The sequence below is a fragment of the Ciconia boyciana genome, chromosome 19, assembly GCF_034638445.1.
Source record: "Ciconia boyciana chromosome 19, ASM3463844v1, whole genome shotgun sequence".
Classification (NCBI taxonomy): domain Eukaryota; kingdom Metazoa; phylum Chordata; class Aves; order Ciconiiformes; family Ciconiidae; genus Ciconia; species Ciconia boyciana.
The window spans coordinates 8805203-8828538 of NC_132952.1; the positions used below are offsets into that span (position 1 = coordinate 8805203).

Sequence of the window (23336 nt, forward strand, 5' to 3'; positions counted from 1 at the left end):
TTATCTGCTCATCCGCATAATCTATATAAATTGCTCTCTTGGGGTAGTGGAACTCCAAGCGTTCGCTTGAGATTAGATGAATTCCTGCACGCAGGGACACTGGCTGCTCTTGAGTCGTCCCTGCAGTTTAGATGGATGAAAACAACTCCGTTGACATTCAGGTACAGTATGGAGAAGGAGATCAGATAGAAAAAAGTCCATGAGATAGGGACGATAGTCTGTTCTTTCTTAAATCAGCAACGGCGGTATATCATTATTAAAGTTTTCCAGTCCAACAGTTTGGAGAACTTCTTTCCGTTAGCCAGACCTGCACCTGTGTGACATTTTTGCTCCGGAACATTTTGCTCGAGACTTCATCGCACAGGAACAAATTTCCCTGTGTTTTTCACACCAGTGTTTATTTTGCCACTGCAGAAAACACAGGTTGTTTATTAAGTGAAAGGAAGTGGCCCAGTGAAATCATCCTTTAAATATGACAGGCGGTACTACTAAGCTCAAAGAAGGCCCTTTCATATCCTAAAAAATTTTCCATTTTCTCACTCCTAAGTTGTTTCCAGTTCGTACCATTGAGTAGTTAATACTATCTTTATACTTCACTTCAGAAGTGCATTTTTTTAGTCTAAAGATACCCAGCAATCTCACTGAGTGTTATGCACTCTAAAATACTTAACTGATTTCTTTAAAATGTTGCTAAAGAGCTATTCTGGATTTGAAAAAAAACTTAGAAAGCCCCGAGGCGCACTGTGGTGTGCCCAAGCCCATGCATGTGTCTTTTAAAAGCTGTCTGACAAGAGGCTCTGGAACACGCTTCTCCTGCGCATACCTAATTCCTGCTCCCCAGTCTGGGCTGGGACGGTGAGTGAGGGGGGTGGTAAGGACAGGGGAGAGGCAGGAATCTCCTGCATGACAACTTCTTGCAGTGAAAAAGCTGCAGAGAGTTATTGCACGGGTCCCTAAGGCATAACTACTGTGCTCTACGACGGAGCAAAGAGAAAAGCAGTTACTGTGCTCGCTCCAGAGCCCCAAACAGCCGCACGGGGAGACAGGCAGCCTGAGCACAGAGCAGCAGGAAAGCGTCCTGGTACACAAACGTGAGAAACAAGTGCTATGCAGGGGAAAAATGCCTCCAAAGAGAAGGTCTGTAAAAGTGCCTTACGCTGCTCCCAGCTTTTTTGCTCTTCAGATCAGTCAGCACTGGGAAATACGACCCTCACTATAATTAACAGTGTTTGTGGGGTCTTGGTTTGGGGGTTTTTTGGTTTCGTTTTTTTTTTTAAATCAGGTCTTCGTTTCTTTTTTTTTTTAAACATGTTTAAAAAGGTTGTCCCATAAAGTTATAAAATGGAAGGCACACATCCTGCTACATGCAGGATTTAATGGATTATTTTAATTACGCTTTGCTTGACTGGGTTTAAAAGCCACGGTTGAGGAGCAATGGAGAGCTGTATTTACCAATTCAATGTACATACTATATCAGCCAATCCAGAATACATGGAGGACCTTTGCAAACAGGTTTTTTTCATCAACCATGCACAACAGAAAGCTCACAGTTTTATGTCCAAAAGGAAAAAAATGCTCTGGGCGACAGCTCATGAGCCTGCAGTCCGCTGTGCGTGCTAATCTCTGAGCAAAATCACTGGTTATTTTGCTTGCATGAGGAATCAGGTTCTCAAATAGGAACCTCTGCCACTAAAGTAGAAATAAAAATACATATATATTTGTTAATATATATTAATAAATATACATTAGGAATATATATATATATTTGGAAGAGTTAAATAAACAATTTATATAAAGACTTTCAAAATAGAAGCACACCAATCTACCTGTAAAATTTGTATGCTTGTAGACAGGCTGCACGCAAACGATAAAAACTGCATATTACAAAGTTAGTGCTGTATATACAACACAATACCGCAAATTCATTCCCCGGTAGCAAAAAAACCCAACCCCCAAAACATCTACTTATATTACGGTGATCACTCATTCTTGTACCTGTGGGTACCTGGACGAGGGACAAATTAATTCTATCCCAGTAAGCAATTGCCTAAGTGCTACAAGTAGAAACGTCAGGATTGTTGCTTTAGGTACAAAGTTTCATACATTGTGTCTTAATAGAATTTGTCCTCTTTGGAGCTGTTAAACAGTCACATGCTGCAGTCTATGGATGTTTATTTCAATCAAGATCTAACTAGAGAAGCTCAGTATTAGAGCTGGATTTAGAAGCGAGCTGAGAGTACACTAAAGCAGGAAAAAAAGGTCTAAATTTATTAATTCAAGCTTTTCAGGGCCCCACTAAGATTTTTTTCTTTTCTTTAAGGGGCCATTTCTTGGGGATATATTTCAGAATTAACTGTGAGATTTTAAAGCATAACTTTAATTTTTACAGTAGCTCCATCAACACACACTCTTATTATGTACCAAATGGGACTCTTGCGGTTTAGCTTAATCCTCTTGTCAAGTGGACTAATAAGGCACTTAGTGCACAGCGAGAGAGGCAGCACAGAACAGCCATTTCATGTTGCTTCCTACGTAATGGCACGTCATATGGCAACATCCAACCAGCCCTTTAGCTTTTTTATTTGGTGCTAATTCTTGGTGTTGAGTAGCGCTTTGGGTACTGCTCTACTGCCTTCAAAATTCTAAACCTGAAATATATGCAAAGGCCAGGCTTCCACAGCAAAGCCGCTTCTCACCACGCATGGCTTGTGTTACTCCTAGAGCCTCGGCAGAGCCAAGGAAGAGACATCCATTTCACTCAACATTATTAACATGCTTGAACTCATAAAATTACAGACACCGGTATTAGCAGGGAGAGCAAGGTTATCTGTCAAAATAATGTTTCTAAGAGTTTTAAAAATGAGTGGAAACATTTTATGATGGCCCTGATCCATTTCCTTTCCTTGCAAGGTCAATTAGAGCTTTCAGCTGACTTAGGAGGTGTTCAAGGATACCAGTCAGTTTTAGAAAAAAGTACAGTTCCCATTTCCAATGAAGGAACCAAGAGTTTCAGAGCCTAGCACAAATAGACAGACTTGTAAGCTTTCACAACAGCTATTAAGTTCGTCCCATTTTAGCTGACAAAGTTTATCATGACAAATACACGGAAGAAAAAGGCAGCTGTTGTAAACACACCAATAGTGTCTTTCTTACTATCAAAATACATTAGATCCTGGCACAGTGGCTAAACTAATCACCAAAGAACGGCATGATTCTTTGATTTACTTCATTATACTTGAGGAGCAGACAACTGAAAAAGCTTTCCAATTCCTGGCCCTACTTGTAAACATGCCCTAACTGAAGCAAATAAATCCACACTATAGGACTTGCAGTGGAAAAAACAAACCCTATCACTTTCCTCGACTACATTGCAATTTCTCCTTTTTTTTTTTCCTTCTAGCAAACACACGAGGAAGAATTTTGCTTTATGGAATTGCTGTTTTACCCATTAATTGGTTCAAGAGTTTATCTATACAGGATCACACAGGTCTTTTGGATGACCAAGATACACATTTCGTATAGTCTGACATGTCTGACGTACACGCATTTTTCATTTCACCTTATGCCAGCTGCACACGGTATTGCAGGCGAACAATGGTATTGCTGAGACACCAACATCATCATCACATCAAAGGAACCTGTGCGACTGCAACAAGCCTATTTTGCTCACTGTATACCCGTATTTTCAATGGTGTTTCCTCAAGTCTAATTATGATGAATTCTCTGTAAATGCACTGATGTGATGCACAAATACACACAGGCAGCCCATCTCCTAGCCAACCAGTACACACAGTTTAACTTGCGACCTATCTGTCTACCACAAGTGTCTGATGGTAAGACAAAATTATCGACATTATTACTTTCAGCGTGTTATAAAGTCAATTTTGGCAGAAAACGATTAGCAATATATTCTGCAATTATTACATTGAAGTGATCAGGTGGTAAAGTCAGCTAATACAGGTATTACTTCCCAAGCTTTCAGAAGATATAATTGCAAACAAGTGTCACACTTGCATCAAAAGAACAAAAGCTGTTCAGCTCTGTCCTGAAAGTCTAGTACAATTTCTGCTTGGTAGGTTTCTTGCTCTTCCCCAAAAGAAAGCCAAAACACAAATGACTGTGGCTTTTGGATCTTAAGGAAATTCCTTACTGGATCTCAAAACCAGGCTGTTAGAACCACAGCCCCAGAGTAATCCATGAACCAGGGCACAGCCTCTGTGCTGACTGCGACAGCAGCTACACAGTGTGGCCATGTTAACTCCATACTCATTGGGGAGTTTTTTTTAATATGAGGAACCAGTCAAAGACCAATGCACAGCCTTCCTTGTGCCATACAAGGAACGTGTCAGGCTAGATCTGTCCCAGAACATTTGTGTATTTCTAACATGCACATTTCTAGGAGAAAACCACAATGCTGCACAGACAGCTAACACAAAAGTTATGTACCGCAGTTATCAGACTAGGCAAGTACTGCTCAAGGCTGAGAACAGCCCCTTGTAGTCAAGCGAAAAAGATGATATGAGTTGCCCACACTTTTTAAATAACTATTAACAACTATATGCCCAGGTATTAAGACAAAGGAAAAAATACTTGTCCTGTCATCGCTTTGAGTATGTTTTGCCAGTGCTTTTATTTGGGCCCCCTCTTGGGGTTGGGATCTTGCTTCCCATAGAGGGAGGTCGAGTGTTTGCTCCTGAAGGACCTGTTTTCCTTAAATACTGGCCACCTGTTTTGCCTGTGAAGAGAAAATACAGATCATTATTGCAAGCACATCTAGTCCCAGTCTTTAATTTTATCTCCCATTTTGATTCTCAAGATATATTAAGTCTGAATGACTGATGCTACCAACTATACGTTGGCAGGCGTCCAGTCTGAGGTGCGTCTCATACCAGGAGCAGTAGGACTAAATGGTCAGGGTTCCTTTCCTATCTCTAGGAAGTCGTTGTGGAGCTTTAGCTGTATCCAGGCAGGATTTAAGTTCCTTCAATGTTTCCAAATTCTAAGCAGCAGCAAACTAACTAGCATTCTCATTAGCAAGTAGAAACAGCAAAGCTGAAGACAGACAGACAGACATGACTGTAGGTCCAGTTCAAGACTGGAAACTGTTGAGTTTAACCGCATCCACTTATGACAGCTGAAAGAAACAATTCAACAGTTCTGTCCAGGAACTTGGAGTAGTTGTGAAACGCAGATATGAGCAAAACAAATATCAGACAGAGAAGGTTAATTCTAGCAACGACCTGAACATGCAGCGGAATAAAGAACTCTGAAAAAAGTCTGAAGGAGGAAAGGTTTTGGATGTCACTGGCCAAAAGAGTTTTGGTGCTGCAGGCAGTGAAAATAGCTTGTTTAACTTCTGTGTTCAGGAAGTAAAATGATTTTGCATGTGCTTCATAAATAAAGATGACTGTTAAAAAAAAAAAACAAACACCTGACATCAGCATCAATATCTCTTTGTTGGTGAAGAAGCTGCACAATCATAAATTCTGCCTAGCTCCCGGGTCTGAATTGAAAAGGAAAAGCAGTACACAGCACTAACTATTCAATTCATCTGGTAATTAGGATTAGATTAGCATCTTCTGATTGGACATTAAAAGCTAAATCAGGCTCTCAGTTCTTTGTGTCAGCGTTCAGGAGCTTTCCAGAATGTTAACTGTTTAGTATCACCGCTGATTTTCTATTCACAGTCATACTATTATGCAGAAAAAAAACCCTGAACTGATCAAATTATCAAATATGCCAGTTTCCCCAATCAACTGAGCTAATGCCCTAATTTTGAGATTATTGTTACTGAATGATTTTGAGAATTTGCTCCCTAAGCATACTGTAGTCTATACCAGTGTAAGAAATACCAGTTAGGTTACACAAATGCAAAAAACGTGTTGAATTAAGACCCAGCTTGCTCTTGAGGGTGAAATACTTTTCTTAAGTAAAGGCAACATAGTAAAAAGCATAATCATTATTATCATAAAAGAATATCTTACCAGGCTGCACCAGAAGAGTTTTGTTTATTGTGGGTAACCTCCGTTGATTCATTTTACAGCCATCTTTGCCCATTAGGTGAGATTTCCAGGCCTAAAGTCAATTAAAAAGTAGTGATATTACAATACCAGCAAAATTAGCCAATCTTTTATCTAGTCACTACGTACACACACATACTTTTTAAAACAGGGGGAAAGTGAGAGTTGTATACAGACTTTATGGCAATTGCATTTTAATCTGCTCACTCATAAAAGCACGAGCACCTTATGACTAAGTGAAATAGAAATTAATATATCAATTTTTTAAATATAACTTAAAAGTTATATCACAATAACAAACCCCAGACAGATCCTAGAAATTAAAAGTGAGTGACATTTGCTTTGTTTTTTAAATTTTCTTAATTAACAACTGAATTCAAATCAGGAAAAAACAATGTACAAATAACATGGAAAATCTTTTCATCTATACATATTTTAAACTGAAAAAGCGTGGGCATACCTACAAGGTTATGATAATAGTTAAAGCATTCAGCAACCCGAAGGAGTAGGAGCTGCTATTACCAGAAAACATGACAGCCTCTTCAAACTAGAGGCTATGTGAAGTCTCTTACTTACAAGAATAATTTCGGCAGAAGTAAGAAAAGAAAAAAAAAATCCAAACAATGCATACGTTTCTCAACAAACGTTTCAGACTTGGTTACAATATTTTCTGAGCTCCTCACGCTGGGCAAAGCAAAAAGGATTTGGAAAAAAACTTGGTTTTGAGAACAGAAGCACTACTCAACGGTCCCATTGAAAGGAAGAAAATGACATAGATTACGTATCTGCCATTGACATTTAACTGGATCTAATACTCAGTATAGAGTTGTTGGCTGCCTCCTGGATAGTCTTTTTCTGAAAACTAAATCATACACAGAACTACTTAAATATGATCATAATGTAGTGTTAGATGATTCATATAAAAGACTGAAACAGATATGTTAAGTATTTTCTGAACAAATCACTTTTTATATAATACCAATACATATTTTCAGTTGCTGAAAGCACATTTTGGAGCTGGCATGTCAGACATTTCATAGCATTAGGCAGTTACAGGGAGCAGTATGTAGACATTAGAGAGAGAGGCCACCTCAACCCTCTTGACAATTATAGCAGTTCTTGCTTACTTTCTTCATGTCAACTTTGTATTACACCCAGATCAACAACATCATAATCCTGGATGTCCTGTTAGATGTGCTCAGTCCTGCTGCAGTATTTTAAGCTGCATAATGTCACTCCAAACACCACAGCTGACAAGTGAACTCACAGAATCCGGTATCAGCTGGGAATTTGGAAAGCTGTAAGACGTATAGCTACCTATGCAGAAGGAGAAAGACTGACACCAAATAGCCTGCAGCCCTGTGGTTCCCATATACACCTTTAAGGGTAGAAGACCCAGGTTCAAATATGGTCCCCAGAGTGTGAGATAGCCATCATAGACCCCGGCAATAATCCAGGCAAGTTCTTAAGTCGTTGGGTATAAGCCAGTGTTAGAAGAGGACACGAATTCAGTCCCAGTGACAAAACATCAGACCAATCTGGAAAGGAGTCTTACCTCCTCTCCTGGGGAAAAGTTGTCATGGCACAACGGGCAACGGTTTGCCACGTTTTCTGGTTTGGCAGCTGAAATGATTAGAAAAATAATGTAAGAGTTGCAAAGACAGGCTGATTTCAAATACAAGAGGAGAACTTGCACAGCAAAGATCATAAAACTACCCCACGACTAAACCAGCTCCTACCCTATTATCATTAACTGCTCTCAAAGAAGTCCTGTGTTTAATCATCTACATCGAAACAAGATCAAAAGGAATGATAGGGCTTAATCCGCAAGGACGTGGTAGAGGCTTTCTGTTCTCTTCACTCGTCCTCCCCACATGCATTCATAGAAGCAAAGCATTTCAACCACCGGGAAACTCAGGCATTTATTCCAAAAGCGATCCCTCCTGAGGATTTACTTAGATTTGTAAATCCACAGTGCAGTACCTAAATAGAAGTGGTCTGACTTGCCAAAAATACACAGCATTTGAAAGTCTGCCTGACTTGACCTTTGAAGTTCAACCTTCCTGTTCGAAACTACTCACGATTGCAAGTCTTGCTCTTAATATGTTTGGGCAACTCATCTTTTGGAAGGGCCTCATTGCATCGTTGACATTTCCCAAAGCTGTCCTTTTTATCACAATCAGTCAACAAGTGCTCTGTCAGGCTTGCTATTTCCACCACCTGCAACAGAGCAAGAGGCATCCAAGATTTGTACTGTACTGAGAAAATAAGGATAGTATTTAAAAAACTGCTTATGTGATTTGGGGAAGTTAAATCTCACTTTCCCAAATGACAAAGGGAAAATGAAATTTTAGTCCAGTTATTAATACAATTTATAATGCTGCTCTTTTCAAAAAGCACTACCCAAGATCACACAGTTGCGTTCAGAATTAATCTACCTTAGCATTAAATATCTTATAGCACCTTCAAACCAGAATAACAACAGTTAACGTCTTGTAGCATCTCTAGAACGTTTATGCCTAACCTGCTTGCAGTGCTCACATCTGGTTAACATAGGGCAGTGTTTCCAGTAATGGAGATCCAATCCTTCCTCTGTGAAGGATTCATCCCTTTCACCACAAAAAATACATAAGCTAGGAAAAAAAATGCAAACATCAGTAAAATCACAGAGCAAAATGGATGAGCCCTGTTTCTTCTGTTAGAAACTATTCCGTAAAATAGTTAACATCTTGGTACACCTTATTGTCCCTATATCGTGCTGACCTTAGGATAGGGCGTGAACAGATACTATTATATAATGCATGGTAAATACAACTATAAAGCATTTGTTCATATAGAAAGACATAATTCCACAAAAGCACTGAGAACAGCTCACTGAAACTGGCTTTCATGGCTCCAGGATTTTCAAATGCTTTCTCTATGAACTTGTCCTACAATACACAGGAAAACTACAACATATCTTTGCCTTATTTTATACGGGCAGCTGAACGTTAAACTGAGGCAATTTCTTATCCCACAACCAACTCAGAAAACAAGTTCAAGGTCACGCTATCTTAAAAAAATCAACTTCTAGGATTGCCCGGTGACAATTCCAAATCTGTTAGAAGAGATTTTCTATTTCATTGTTTAAATGCTGAAGGTATTAGCTTTGGTCTACTGGAAAAATGTTATTAATGTTATTAGCTTGCAGGTTATACTAAGTGTTTAAAGGTGATTAGAAGCTGCTCATCTAACTTACTTATCCAAGTAATTTGCAACAGAGGAATGATCATCTGGAATCTCTGCTGCTGCAGGCTGTGGGCTTTCATTTACCTTGTAACCTGTAAAAAGAGAACTATTAAAAACCAAGATCACATTTTAATTAGCTTTTGTGCATGCCTAGAAATACTGCTTCTCTGGATCTTAACAGCAAAAAAAAACCTAACAGAAGCATACCATTGCCATATTGGTAAACAAGCACTGAAAGACAACATACTTGTAGGCAGCTGGGAAACTATGGCTTTAGTGATCTACAACAGTAAAATATTTTAGTGATTATTTTTACATGTAGTAGATGATCTACATGTTGGGGAGAAATCTAAAGTGGTTTCAAGTCTCGGCTTGAAACCAAGACTATTACTTTCTTATTAGAAATTAACGGGTTATCTGATTATAAGTTTTCTTTCGTGAACGTAATGGTTACCTCTCTGGCAGACTGAGACTCAGACAATTTGAAGCACTCTGGCATGTCTTTATCTGAGATAATTCAATAATCCATTAAGCATCTGCAGTGTTTCAAAGACATCTTGAAATATCTCTACATTTCTTAATACTATTTGAAACTACCTACCTTGATACTTTGGCTTCTGAAAATCAGATTCTTTCTCCTATTGAGCAAAGAAATTTAAGTCAGAAATTTCCTTAATGACAGTGATGCTTGCCAGGGAGAAAGAGAACAGATTATATCCTGATCTTTCTCTGGAATCAAAAGCTCAGAAGCAGAGCCAATGCATTATAACGTTCATGCCTCTGGTCCTACAGCAATTCTCTCGGTATTGAGGCAGCAATCTTCTGAGGACGGAAAACAGTCCTACTTCCTGGCATTGGGGTAGCGGACTACCTTTCTAAGGTTGAGATATAAAACTTAATGGAAGTGCAGTACAGCAGGCTTCTGGAGGGCCTTGACGCACTCAGTACAATTCCTATACTCTAGCTGGCCCAGAAACTCTTAGACTTGTAGAAACACCCTCAAATTTACCATACAATAGACAAAGCTGTTATAAAAAAGAATCCAAATTTTATACTATGTTTAGGAAAAACACCCCCCTCAAATTTTAAGCTGGACTGCTGAGAATGAAAATCAGTTAGTGTATGTCATGGAGTCTCTTTCTCTCTCTCTTTTCTTTTTTTTAGTTTATAATGAGACAACAGTAATGTTAATTATCTAAGCCTGTGATACCTGAGGAAAAAAGGATTAAAAAAATAAAAATCAAACCCAAAACATCCTAACCTTTCCAGCTTGAACTTCTGCTTGTATCTCCTTTAGAGCTGCCAGCTGACCTTGCAGAACTTTTATCTCTTCCTTCTTCTGTTTCTCCGCTTCTTCTGTTGCTGCCTTTCTCTGTGCCTGTCAAGAAATACTCTTTCAATTGCAGAAGTTTTTGAACCATCTGTCATATAGAAGAGATTGCAAAACACATCAGCATAGAACAAATGGTCAACGCAGGACAAGAAATATCCTGCTCGGTTAAATGATTGGTCTGTTACAGTAATACCTCCCCCCCCTCACATTCCTCCATACTAACCTGAAAGAAACAGATAGCATTTCCTCTGTCCTTACTGTTTCCAAGGCTAGCCAGCATAAAATAGTATATGTGTATTATTTCAGAAGTACCATCTCTGTATTCTTTGTAGGCTTTATTCGTAACAGTGAGTATATGTAATAAACTGAACACCAGCTTTTTACACTAAGAAATGTTAACAACACATCTTAAGATACTCTGCTACGTGTGTCATTCAATGTCTAATATAGCTATGAAATCAATATATTGCTCAGTGGAATGCAATGTTTAAAGGAGCTACCTGTGTTCTACAATCTTATTACATACCCTAATTTCAGCTTCAGAAAGTTTACCATCTATTTTAGTAAATCCATCAAAGAGTGTTTTATAGAGGACAGTCTTGCGAATGCTTGCATCATCTGGAGGAAGATATTCTAGTATAGCAGCCTTGTGCTTCCTGTACATGTCAAAGATAATGCGCAATGCTACATCACGAACTTCATAAACTCTGTGTTCCAAAGCTCCTGTTGCAAACTGAAAAGAAAAAAACCAACATTATGCCTTTCTTTTTCCATGTGTTTTTAAGGACTTGTTTATTAGTCTAAGACAATTATTTCACTGCAGTGGGAGAAATCTTCATATAGACAGGTTTTTCCAAACACTTTTTGACCCAGTGATTCTTTTTTTCTGTATTGGCATCTTGCTCCCTCACAAGGTTGTGTGTTGTCACCTCCAAGAGGCTCAAAAATTCTCTTTAGTAATTCACCAAGCACTCCAAAACAGACAGACAAGCCCTAATAAAACAGCAACAAAAAAAAAAGCTTCATGTGCTGTAAACTCAGACTCCTACCTTCATGACGTTGCCAATGGTAAACCCAGAGTTTTCAGTTCCCATGTCTTTCAAGAGGCATTCCACTAATTCCACTTGACTCATTGCCAGATGTGTTGGGGAGTTCGGTTTTAATGGTTGAACCAAATGAACTGGAACAATCTGAAGAGGTTTAACTTCACTACACAGTGCCATTTCCTATAAACGTACAGAGAGTCAGTGGGCATGTAGGAATGCTAAATGTGGAAAATTAACTGTCTTTGCAAAGTAGAGTTATTCTAAGTTACTTATAACAAGTTAAGTAAAATGAAATAAGCCTTCCATAAGAAGTAGCTGCTTATTTGTTACTTTAGCAGCCAGAAGTTGCTTGCAAAGGCTTTAAAGAGAAGATTATACAGATGTTTGGTCTTGCTTTTGGCATCAGAAAGCTACTGGGAAATCAGTAAAATCTTAGACATGCTCTGATGAGTTATAGAACTGGACTGTAAGAAAAATTTCAAGAACTCCATCTTACACTGAACTATCTGAGGAGGAGGTAGATGAGAAGGGTCACAAAGGATACAAAGTCTTGACACTGCATCAAGATGGATTTCAAGAGTGCTTCAGAAGACATACGCCATCTTATAATTTTTCATTCTATTTTGCAAAGAACCTTAAGGGCTAACTTCTGCTGTTATTCAAAGCTCAATGTTTATTCCTTTGCTGGTAGCAGAATGTTTAATAACCTGAAGCACCCCTCCTCCTAGTTCCTGTCAGCTGACAGACACTCAAGCAGATGATGATGTCCTGCAGCCCCTCTTCCTGAGGGCCAGATGCAGTTGTCACTGGGTTGGCTGGTCTGTTTTGGACATACCAATTTCTAGAAATATGTGGCACCTTTCCTAGAGAACTGCATATTCAGGCAGTGTATCATCTATTAGCAACAATACAAAATAAACACATTTTCCTTCTCTCTCGTCCTGTCTACGAAAATACATTTGTAACCATATTCTCATTTCCTTTCTCATTCAGTTACAAAATCTATTATAAACAAGCCAAGCAGTAGTAATACAGTAACCTGTCACCTTTGGGGTTCCAGTGACACACCAGACCCCTTCACACAATAACGCTGTTAAAATTTTAATTACATCCACAGAAAAAGAAAAGTCTTTTCCCTCCATGTGTGGATGCAAGCAAGAATAAGTAACCCAGAGCCAGTGACTCGCTCCACTCCGCTCCTGGGACTCAATTAACACATTTTCACACTGTTCTTTCTTCTAAATTCTACTGGAAAAGAGAGCCTGTAATCCTCTAGCAGCTATTCACAGCTGCTCTTTGCTAACATTGAGCAAGGAATGGACTGTGTCTTTTAAAAAGGGCATCTTTTTTATGCTTTTGCTAAGTTGACTTTCAAAAGTTGACTGTCAAAAATGCAATCAAATCGCAACACAGTCCGAGGAGTATGTTGTACCGTCTTGCTCTCTTCTCTGTAGATCACTTGGCAACTAAGAAGAATGGAAGAGCTACACCCTTCTTGCATCTGTGGCAGCAGCTACCTCCCCACGCTGTCCCCTACAACACAGGTGACAATACACGGCTAGAAAAAACACTGCAAAGACACTAAGTTGGTGCTACCACTTCGCCTTTCTGCTGTAAAGGTGTAATCCTTTACAGCAGAAAACTCTGGACTTGAAGTCAAGTCTGATTAGATGTTACCCACCTGTAAGCTCTGTGACATTCTCAGTGCAAATCAAACCATAATTCAAAGAAAAACACCTACCTGAATAAAGTTAGAAGCCACAAGGCGAAGACGGCATGAAGAGTCTCCTGTTCTAGAAAGCAAATTTGGAAGTGTTTTTTCCACACAATGAGAAGTTTCTAGTTTTCCTAGTTTATGTTTAGGTATATATTGGGTAATGATCATTTTTAAAAGTTTCAGGGAAGCTTGAAAAACCTAAGTTAAAAAGAAAAAGGAAACACTGAACAAAAAACCCCACACAGATCCCTGTTTTCAGACAATATTATAAAATCTTTTCTGTAATTCTAAAGAACAGCAGCAACAGGAATCTAGAATTACAGTAACACTCTTAATGGAAGCTACTTCAGATATCTCTCTTCCAGAAAACATGTTGCTAGGGCTTAGGTGAAAGGCTTCAGAATTTGTTTTATAAAGAGTAACACACCTCTTGATTTTTTTTCTTTTCTTCTTGTTTAAGGCTTATTTGAAGCCTAAGTCTCCTTAGGCTAACCATAGTTTCTCAAGTTCCAAACTAAAACTTACTTCATTGCTGTATTTCAACTTTACAAAAAAAAAAAAAAAAAGCACAAACCAGAAAACCCCCAAAAGACTCAACCACACTATGCATTTACTGCATCAGCAGTTGTTTCTCAAGCTCATTACTCAGCCCAGGGCAGTATTTTCCATGCTGAATGCTAGACAGTGCACAGTGCTTGATCCCAACTAAAAGCTGACATTTCTGTTGGTTTTGGTGGTTTTTTGGTTTGGTTTGGGTTTGTTTGTTTTTTAACTTACTCAAAAGTAGTTTTACAAATGATTTGTTTAAATTATTTAAAGTGTGTTAACCACACGGTTCTACAATTTTTGCTGTTAGTTCTTCACTGGAGCATTTCTTATCAAACATATTATAACTTACTGAAGACACTATGTCTTTGATGGCTCTCCTTACAAGAAAAATGGCAGCCCTTAGCATGTTCTTTAGATCATCCTTTGGAGTGTTTACTGACATTTCCATCAGCTTCTTATATACAGCCAGTAACGCATCTTCTCGATACGACCAAGTTTTGGAATATGCTCCTGAAACCTGAACACAGAACAAGTTTATCTCTTAAAAGGTCAGTACTGATATTTCAATATTTATTCAACATTTATATACAGAAACAGCCTCAAAAGAACATATGAACTTAAGCATGAAATCCCCAGGTGTTTCCTACAGGAATCTGGCTTTTATTAAAAGCATATATTTTTGAAAAACGATGAATAAAATGGATTAACAGGTCAGGCTCAAGGAACCATCTCAGGCACAGTAATGGTTTCTCTCCCTACAAAAGACAGTGGCAAGTTATGGGTATTCTGGTAGAGTCCGTACCCTAAAGCAGTCTACCGGCCACTATCTGCTTAATAGCTCATCAAGTAATCAATCATAAAAGCTACAGCATCATACAAGTGTTAAGAACAGGCACCCATATATCCAAGGTCAAATTTTAATCTCAGATTTTTAAGTAACAGCTCTGAACATGTAAAAATCGTATCAGTGGGTTGTTGTTGACAAGAGTGCATACCACATCAACTCAACACAGATCACAATAATCTATGTGTTTATTTTGTTGTTCTTTACCAAAGCTTCTCCAAAAACTTCAATAGCAGGGCTGGCCTCCCTCAGTGCCTTCTCAGTTAATGGTTCCGGTTCCCCAGTAATGCCGCTTCTTAGAGTATCATTGATACCCTCTTCAGTCATCTCCGTCTCAAGGTACGCAATTGCTTCATCAGACTGTTTACAGATAGCTGGAAGAGGTCTCTCATCATAAGGTAAAAATTCAACCTAACAGAGAGATAAAATTTGCTATTCCAGAAATGACTTAAATATGAAGTTGTTTCATGACTAATTCGATTCACCTCAATGTATTTTTTCCCTGTCAAAGCAGTACCGCTTTACAACTAAGTACAGATGTTGAAGTTCCCATAATAACATCATGAAGAAATAGAATCAGTGCCTGTGAATAAGACTTATGTCTTGTCTATAAGATACAATAAAACACACACAAAATGCCTTCTATGGAAGTGCACACATCTACAGAAGAAATCACCTGTTGATAGGAAGTCAGCAAGTCATGAAGCTTTACTTGTTAAATCATTCTGTGTCAACATCCTGTTAAGAGAGAATACTACTGCTACTAGAGTCAACGCAAGTCTTCTTTAGCTTTGCCAAAAGCTGGAGCAGCAAAACCTAGAGATCAAGATAACCAGACACTATGATTTTCTTCCTCTCTTCAGACATGACACCAAGACTCCTACCCTACCAACCACATTCCAACAAATTCCCTTGCTGCTGTAGATTCATCCAACACCATCTCTAAGAAGGAGATTTATTAAGCCATTAATGGAGCAAGCAGAATTCAGCTTACACTATATTGGCTGCGTGACCCCTGATTAGTCATTTAATACCTATTTGCTTCCATTTATCTATTTGTAAATCAGGTATAAACCCCTTTTGCCTCAATCTCAATGAACATTTGTAAAAGCTTCCAAAGAAATTCAGGAAAGAGAAAGACCAATGCCAATTATTAGATGGGCACTGCTCAGTAATACACTCAATTTCAGATACTATATAAGCCATGAGAACAACCACAAAAGACCTTGTTGTTTTGGAAGGTTGAATACAAGATCATTTGCTGCGATAGATTTCTGCAGTAATAGAGGCACACTACTCACATTTTCTTTGGGAAATACTTCCCCGGAGGTTGTGGGATGAGTCATGGGAGGAGGAGGGGACTGATGGGGAACAATGGGCTCAGTAGAAGTGGGATCTGCTGACTTCTCTTCCAGCAAAGGCTCTGCTTTCCATGCCTCTCCTTTGTGTGGTTCTGTGTGCCCACAAGGAGGTGAATTCGTAGCTTTTGTGTGCTGAGGATTGTCAGTATAAATCGTAGGCTCCAAAGGCAATTCAGGTGGTTTTCGAATCTGATAAAGGGAAGGAGATTTTGTAAAGCAAGGCTAACAATGTACTAAAATCAGAGTTAATACAGCTACAACTCTGACAGTCAACAAGATTCTGCTGCTTTCAAGTAAATATCAGACCTCACTCACAGAAGTGTAATCAGTCCCACTGGATGCAGCTTTATGAAACAATTGGAAGATAATTCTGTGTGGATGTGTGTGTGGAGAGATTATAAACCTTCCCGTTCTGAGAACAATATAAAACTATATTTTATCACATTAATTCTGTATGGTTAGCCATGATGCCAGCATAAGGCTGTTATACTCCTTCAAAATACGAGGAAGTACCTTATGAATCTGCATTGGGTAGCCCTGAAATTATGCAAAACATTCAGGATTCTAATGCCATTTGCTTGAGACCTTAACAGTTTAATATAATGTCATTTACAGAGAACTAGCCACGTTCATAAAATGCCATGTGCAAGTCTTTGGTTAGGGAAATCCACAATCCAAACAGAAAACTTAAAATCCATATGTAAATGTCATAAAATACCTGTGTAACTACCCTTATTCCCTGAATTTATTTTGGTTGCTCTGCCATTTCTATTTACAACACCCACACAATAAAGCCTCCTGAATTAGAAGTAACAGTACCCACCATCAGCTCTGCATCCAGAAGGTCGTGGAGCTCCAGTTGCTGATACACCTTCAGGCGGTACGCTTCCATTTGCTGTTTCTTCTTTTTAGCAAGATCATAATCCTCTTTCTCTACAGCATAGCGCTTCTCTACCTCATACCGTCCAAGTCGTTCCCCTACCTAGAAGAGCGTATAACAAGCTAGCTTGGAATCACATTACTGTACATACGTATATGCTTCAGTATTTCCTGCCAAGTTATTAAATCAAGCTATCTGATTTTAAAATTACTATTTTGAAAATATAATGGAAATCATTATGATTCCACATGAATGCTAGAGTCCCTGATGGACTACTGGCATACTGTTCGGCTTAAGAGATAAACAGTCTTTCAACAATACCTTTTGCAAGTCTGCAATAGCTTGTTTGAGTTTCTTGGCATAATCGTAGCGTTCATGACGGACAGCTTCGCGCTTCTTCTCATCCAGTCTACGTATTATCTGAGCGACTTCTGGATCCTGGTACATGTCAAAAGCCAAATCATCCAGAGGTGAAATGGAGTCAGGTTTCCTGAAGATATAAAATGAATAAAATACACTTTCAGCTAATCCAAAATAGACCAGCATATGTCTTCTCTTTTCATTAGCAGGGAACTAACAAAATAGAGACTGAGAACTACTTTAGACCAAGTAGATGTTTTGCCAGGGTATATGAAAAAGAACATCCTTACCCAAGGTAAGTTCCATCTAAGGCAGGATCATCTGATTTAATTCCTAAGTAGTGGTCTATCAGCTTCTCTCTGGAAGGCTTTGTAGGGGAGAAAAGAAAAAAATCTTAATGCACATTCATCAACATCAAGTGTGTGTTCAAGACAGAAATTCTGACTTGCCGCAATGAACACAAGCTATGCAACTTATAATACTTATGTTTTGGGGCATATTGAAACAAGAGAATTTGGAGAGGCTGAAAATGTAAACATTCCAATTGATTAAGTTTTATTTTTTGTATCCACAAATTAGGCTCAATTTTTGAGAGCTTTCTTGCTTCAAGATAACATAAAAAAAATAATTTAAAAATCAATACATGGCAGCTCTGCTACAGCACAAAACTAGGAGAACAAAGATGCATTCCATTGCCCCAACAACCCTGTAACTGAACATGTGTAGCAACAGTAAAAAGACTGGGACGCTTTGCACTTACAGTATTATTGCTGTCATTGCTGTAGTCTGCTGGATCTCCAATGATGTTTATAGCTACTAGGGCAACCTGGGATAGATTTAAAGAAAATGTAAATGCATAAGGTCATTACTTTTTCTGTATCTTATGAAAACTGAAACAAAATTGGAACGAAAAATGGTATTTAAAAAAAAATAGGACCTGGGGTCTCCAGGGTGGTATGGAAGCAAAGAAAAGCACTAAGTGCTAAAGGTACTTTATGCTTCATTAAAAATTTATTACCAGATCTACAGACCACATTGCATACTCATCAGTTGTTCCCTTTTCTGGTCTGGAATGGAAGTGAAAAGAGCCACTGCAGAATTGAGGCAAATATTTGCTTTTTCTGTAACAAGGTGGCTGTACAACACCTCCACTTAATGCCACATCAGATCCTAAAGACTAAGAGTGGCTTCGTAGCGACCACAAAGCCATTCTCAGAGGAAGTACTTTGTCTTCAGCACAGAGCCTGCTGTGCAGTCTAAAACTCAGAATGAAAGGCAGTAATGGAACGTGCACTTGACTTGTTTCTTCTGGATAAGTCGCGTGCGCTTGGTCGTGATTCCGAGTCACTTGTAACCTCTTATTTGTATTTTCTATTTTAAAAGAAACCAAAAATAAACCCAGGAGCTTTCAACCAACATTTTTAGCTTCTACAAATCAAGGGAGCAGATTTCTATGCCTGTCCTGTACTACTGAAACTTCATCTAGCTTACCAAGTAAGGACTCTCAACTCGACTTACCTGACCGTATAAGTTGTATTTATTGACATAATTCTTATGGAAAATCAGCTTCAGGTACTGGCCAACTGCATCCATATATACAGATTTTAACTCTCGTGCTTTGAAATCAGTCTTTTCATTGTCCGAGAGCGGGACATAACTGAGAAAGAAAATGTAACAAGTAAGCAGGGAAAATGTACAAATACATAGCTGTATTTGTGCTCCTCAGGTTAGTACTTTTAAAACTCCCTCATAACTGAAACAATGTGTGCTGTCATCTGACAAGAGTGTTCATCTGCATCATGCCTCTTACACCTACGTCTTCAGCCTTGTACAGATCTAAGCAAGTACGGAATCTCTTTACTGCTTGCAACACAGCGTATCAACGTTGCATGCAAAGCATAATGAACATTATTTCCTCCTGAGGCCTTTCTGATTAAGGTAGGAAAACCATTTAGAGCTTTTTCACTTACCCTAGTCTGTGAAACCTCTCTGACTGATAAGGAGCAAAGTATTCAGGCAAGCTTTCACTGATGTAGAACTCAATTTTGCTTGAAATCATGTACTGGTGAGCAAGCAACTGCAGTTTTCGTATTCGACATCTCTCCACCAACTGCAGAACAATTTCCTGTGGATACTGACAGAGTCTGAAAACATACACAATTTCTGAGTTTTAAAGATTTAGTTAAAGATGACTTAACATTTAATCATGAAACTTTCCAAAGTTATTATAGTTTAATTCAGCGTTACAAATATTGTAGAGTAGAAGAGTAGAAACACTCTTCACTTTATCGCATGCATGTGTATGTTAAAGTGCCCCGTACATATCTACAGGATGTGCTGCGAAGACTGGATTTTTAATACTAAGCCAAAGCAGCTGCAAACTCCAAGACGACTGACAAGAACAAATATAGTTTCCTTTTTTTCTTTTAAAGGACTTCATTTAAATGCAATGGGATGCCTTCAGGTGGTAACCAAGGCGTTTTTTTCCCCCAGGATAAGGATTCCATGGGATTAAAGTAATTTTTGGGGGTTTATAATCAGTTTGGTCTGGGATGCTGTAAACTACTCTGACCATGCATGGTACATCTCCCACTCATTTTAAACTCAGTGCTTCAGAACTACGCACATTCCTCCCACTCGCAGTACCTGGGTGATCGCCATCCATTCACTGTTGGTGCGTGAACCATCAGCTCTTTTGCGCTGAAGCCATCTTCGTGTCCCGATGAACTAACAACTATAAAACCGATCTTGTGTGGCATCCTGCAGAAGTGAGCTAGTCAAAGCAACGATGTTTCAAGCTTAAGCTAATCCCTGGAAGGACAGTAAAAACACTGAAACACTAAAGTCAAAGAATTAAATCCTGTGGTCCATCAAGTCAGTAGATGATGACCACAAATCTAATTTTTAATTAATATTGGCACCACAAACCGCACCATGTTCTTATGCTGAGCATTTCATTAGTACTTAGTGAAACGAGGGTTTAGCTAACTTGTATTGCAGTTTGCCAATAAACTCAATTAAATCTGCTAATCCAAGATGAAGCTTGAAACTATTTGAGCTCCAAAACGTGCACAGGAACGACCCATACCATCCTCTATGTGCTTGAGCCGAAGGAAAAAAAAAACCAAACAATCAAGAATAGGATGAATTTAGCCAAAAGCCACCTAGCACCTTTTCACAGCTACGCACACGCCTAGGCTGCTGACAGGGGCAGCAGCGGAAGGGGGGTAACGCCGGCCGGGACAAGCACCAAAGACCACCGCTACCCCGCATCGCGCCGTAGTGATATTAGGGCATTAATTTCGGCCCTCTCCCTCCTGCCCCCGGCCCCAGCCCCGGCCACTTCGCTACAGGAGGCGGCCGCAGGCCGAGGCGGCAGCAGGCCGAGGCGGCGCCCCGCAGGCCCCGGAGGGGTCACGGCGCTGGCTCAGGGGAACGGCCGGGCCGCGGACAAAGCCGCCCTACACGGCGGCGGCCTGGCGAGGACCTCGGGGGAGGCTCGCCCGGGCTGGAGGGGAGATGAAGGAAGGAGAGGGGGAAGCGGCCGAGCCAAGCCCCGGCCCCCACTTGCCTCGCTGCGGCCCCGCCGCCCGGCTCTCATGGCAACGCCGCGCCCGCCGCCGCGCATGCGCCCCCCCCGCGGCCCCTCGGGGCGCATGCGCGCTTCGGCGGCAGCGGCGGGGCCATGTCGGAGGCGCTGCGGGCTGTCCGGCTGCGCGGGTGCGGCAGCCCGCGGAAGTTCGGGGTGGCGGCCAGGAGCCTGCGCGGGCTGCTGCGGAAGGGCTGCCGGCTGCTGCAGGTGCGGGCCGGGGGCCGTGGCGCCGGGCCGGCGGCGCGGGCCCGCCCGTCTCTCACCCGCCCGCGGGGCAGCTTCCCTTGCCAGGCAGCCGCCTCTGCCTCTACGAGGACGGGACGGAGCTGACGGAGAGCTACTTCCGCGCCCTGCCGCCGCAGACGGAGCTGGTGCTGCTGGGCCCCGGAGAGACCTGGCGGGGCTGTGAGTGCGCGGGAGCGGCGGGCGGGGGGCTCGGGGGGGGGAACAACCGGCGGCGGCGGGGCAGCGCCTGGGCCCGGACGCAGCCCCTCAGCCGGCGCCGCCTCGCCCGCGCAAGCCGCAGGTGCCAGCGACATCGAGCGGTTCCTGGCGGCCTTCTACAACCAGAGAGATGCCGTCGTCGAGGCGGCGCGGAAGCTGCTCTCCGACGAGCAGGGCCCCCGGAGGCAGAAGCTGCTGGCGGATCTCATCCACAACCTCAACGAAAACATCCTGGCCGAGGACAAGGAGGACGACAAGAAATGGTTTGAAGGTACGCCTGCCGCCCGCGGGGAGCTGCTTAGGGGCACCACGTCTCGCTCTGCTCAAGAGTCACTGCTGTCAATTTTACTGTTCTTAAAGAAAAGCAGTTTAAAAATCTGGGAGTCCTTCTGGCTGGTGCGATTTGGTACCTGGGCAGGGGATCAGTTATCACTAACAATCACATGCGTTTTTAAGTTTCTTTCGAATATATGCATATTTACTATCAGAAGATGGTAAAAAAGCAATGTTCCCTATTGCTCTATCTGAGATCGCTCTAGAATACATTTTTCCCCATTAACATAGGTCTGCATTTACAATCTTTTAACAGTTTGCTAATAGTATATTGATAACTTGCATGTATCAGCCAGCTAACCTTTCTTTATGTTTTCTTTATACTTTCTTTGCAAGTTCCCCCTCCCGTTCCCAAGTCACTGCTGCAGTTCTTCCTGAACAGTTCAGTTTTCTTTTCACAATCTCTTAGTGCTCTGTGTGTGCACATTAACGAGAAACATTTAACAACTATAATATCAGCTACTGCTCTCCCAGCAGATACTCTGCATTGTCCTCTTAAGTGCTAAGAGCAGGGTAGTCTTGAACCAGTAAAATAAAAATGGGAAAGAAAAAAAAAATCTGTGCATACTGAGTTTGTGAAAAGAAGGGGAAAATACCCAGCTGGGCAGAAGCACAGCACTAAAAGTACTAAGTTACAACACAATCCAACTCCTCCCTTTAGGTCTGGAGTCTCGTTTTAAGAACAAATCAAGCTACATGCGATACAGCTGTGAAAGCAGAATACGAAGCTACATGAAAGAGGTAAAAGTTTCTGTTGAAGTAACTTATTTTCAAGCTGCTAGTAAAAGTAATTCTGTGACCACATATATATATAAAAACGCTTTTACAGTGCAACACACTGATTGTAGAAAAGAGCCTCGGCTGCTACAGGCACCAAGGAATGATTGAGGTTTCTTTCCCCCCCTCTCTAGGTTAGTAGTTTTATTTCAAATGTTCATCCTACAGCAAGAGATGCATATAAAAGGATAATTGTCCTGATGTCAGATAAACTGAAATCTGTGAAATACAACGGATGCTACTTTGACAGAAGAGAGGAGGAGGCAGTCCGCCTGTGCACTACGGAGGGATGGTTCTCTTGTCAGGTGAGTTCAGCCCTTTCTAAAGCAGAGAGTCTTGGTTCCAGCAAGCAGTGGCACGACTTGTAACGACATCAGAGGAAGAAAACAGTTACCTGGATGCTTGCGTAGTGCAGTATCAAGTTTGGCGGGGTGATGTTGTCATAGCGTGCGTGATGTATCTTTGGTTAGTTATAGCAAGTGGAAGGACCGCGCTGGGGTGACAAGCAGTACGCTTCACTGTAGCCATCTTGTTTTACAGGGACCTTTCGACAGAGATGACTGCCTAGATAAGCATTCTATCAACCCCTACAGCAACAGGGAAAGCAGAATCCTCTTCAGTACCTGGAATCTCGATCACATGTACGTACAAAGTATTAAACCAAACTTACCTGTTTCACGCCCTTCCTCTTAGGCAGGAAAGGTATAGCCATTGAGTCGTTACCTTGTCCTTTCCCCCACTGTGCAGTTAGCTCCGCTACGCATAGTGCATTGTGATAAAAGACACTTGGATGCTGCAGCTGTTTCTGGTAATACGAAATCCTGAAGACAGATTATAATGCCGTCTCTCATT

At 40.8% G+C, this 23336-nt stretch overlaps 3 protein-coding genes across 10 annotated transcripts in view; 1 reads left to right on the forward strand and 2 right to left on the reverse strand.

Annotated features, from left to right (window-relative positions):
• Positions 1-23007, reverse strand: CEP104 (centrosomal protein 104). Of its 5 annotated transcripts, none has more exons than XM_072883577.1 (23): positions 20910-20988; positions 19985-20149; positions 19309-19482; positions 18857-18995; positions 18099-18164; positions 17629-17705; positions 17300-17468; positions 16922-17080; positions 16039-16287; positions 14945-15148; positions 14243-14410; positions 13369-13542; positions 11631-11807; positions 11108-11314; positions 10510-10626; positions 9850-9886; positions 9259-9340; positions 8545-8653; positions 8102-8240; positions 7576-7643; positions 5985-6075; positions 4591-4735; positions 1-408 (listed from the first exon to the last, which is right to left on the reverse strand). In XM_072883577.1, the coding sequence occupies exons 2-22, from the start codon at positions 20095-20097 to the stop codon at positions 4599-4601; spliced, it is 2856 nt and encodes a 951-aa protein (XP_072739678.1). In that variant the 5' UTR covers positions 20098-20149; positions 20910-20988; the 3' UTR covers positions 1-408; positions 4591-4598. The 5 variants fall into 5 exon arrangements, with proteins under 5 accessions (XP_072739678.1, XP_072739677.1, XP_072739675.1 ...); XM_072883576.1 differs by having other exon boundaries at positions 1-1689; XM_072883574.1 differs by lacking the exon at positions 20910-20988 and adding an exon at positions 22879-23007 and having other exon boundaries at positions 1-4735.
• The window catches only part of DFFB (DNA fragmentation factor subunit beta), a 7821-nt gene continuing 5492 nt past the window's right edge, over positions 21008-23336 (forward strand). For 3 of the 4 annotated variants that reach the window (XM_072883588.1, XM_072883587.1, XM_072883585.1), the window contains exons 1-6: positions 21008-21137; positions 21209-21335; positions 21451-21645; positions 22369-22448; positions 22619-22789; positions 23025-23125. In XM_072883588.1, the coding sequence (XP_072739689.1) occupies positions 21024-21137; positions 21209-21335; positions 21451-21645; positions 22369-22448; positions 22619-22789; positions 23025-23125 (788 nt within the window). In that variant the 5' untranslated portion in view covers positions 21008-21023. The remainder of the gene's footprint in view (positions 21138-21208; positions 21336-21450; positions 21646-22368; positions 22449-22618; positions 22790-23024; positions 23126-23336) is intronic. The other variant, XM_072883586.1, reaches the window with a different exon arrangement.
• C19H1orf174 (chromosome 19 C1orf174 homolog) overlaps positions 23205-23336 on the reverse strand; it is a 5985-nt gene continuing 5853 nt past the window's right edge. The window contains exon 4 of the mRNA XM_072883589.1: positions 23205-23305. The gene's annotated coding sequence lies outside the window, so the exon portion shown is untranslated. The remainder of the gene's footprint in view (positions 23306-23336) is intronic.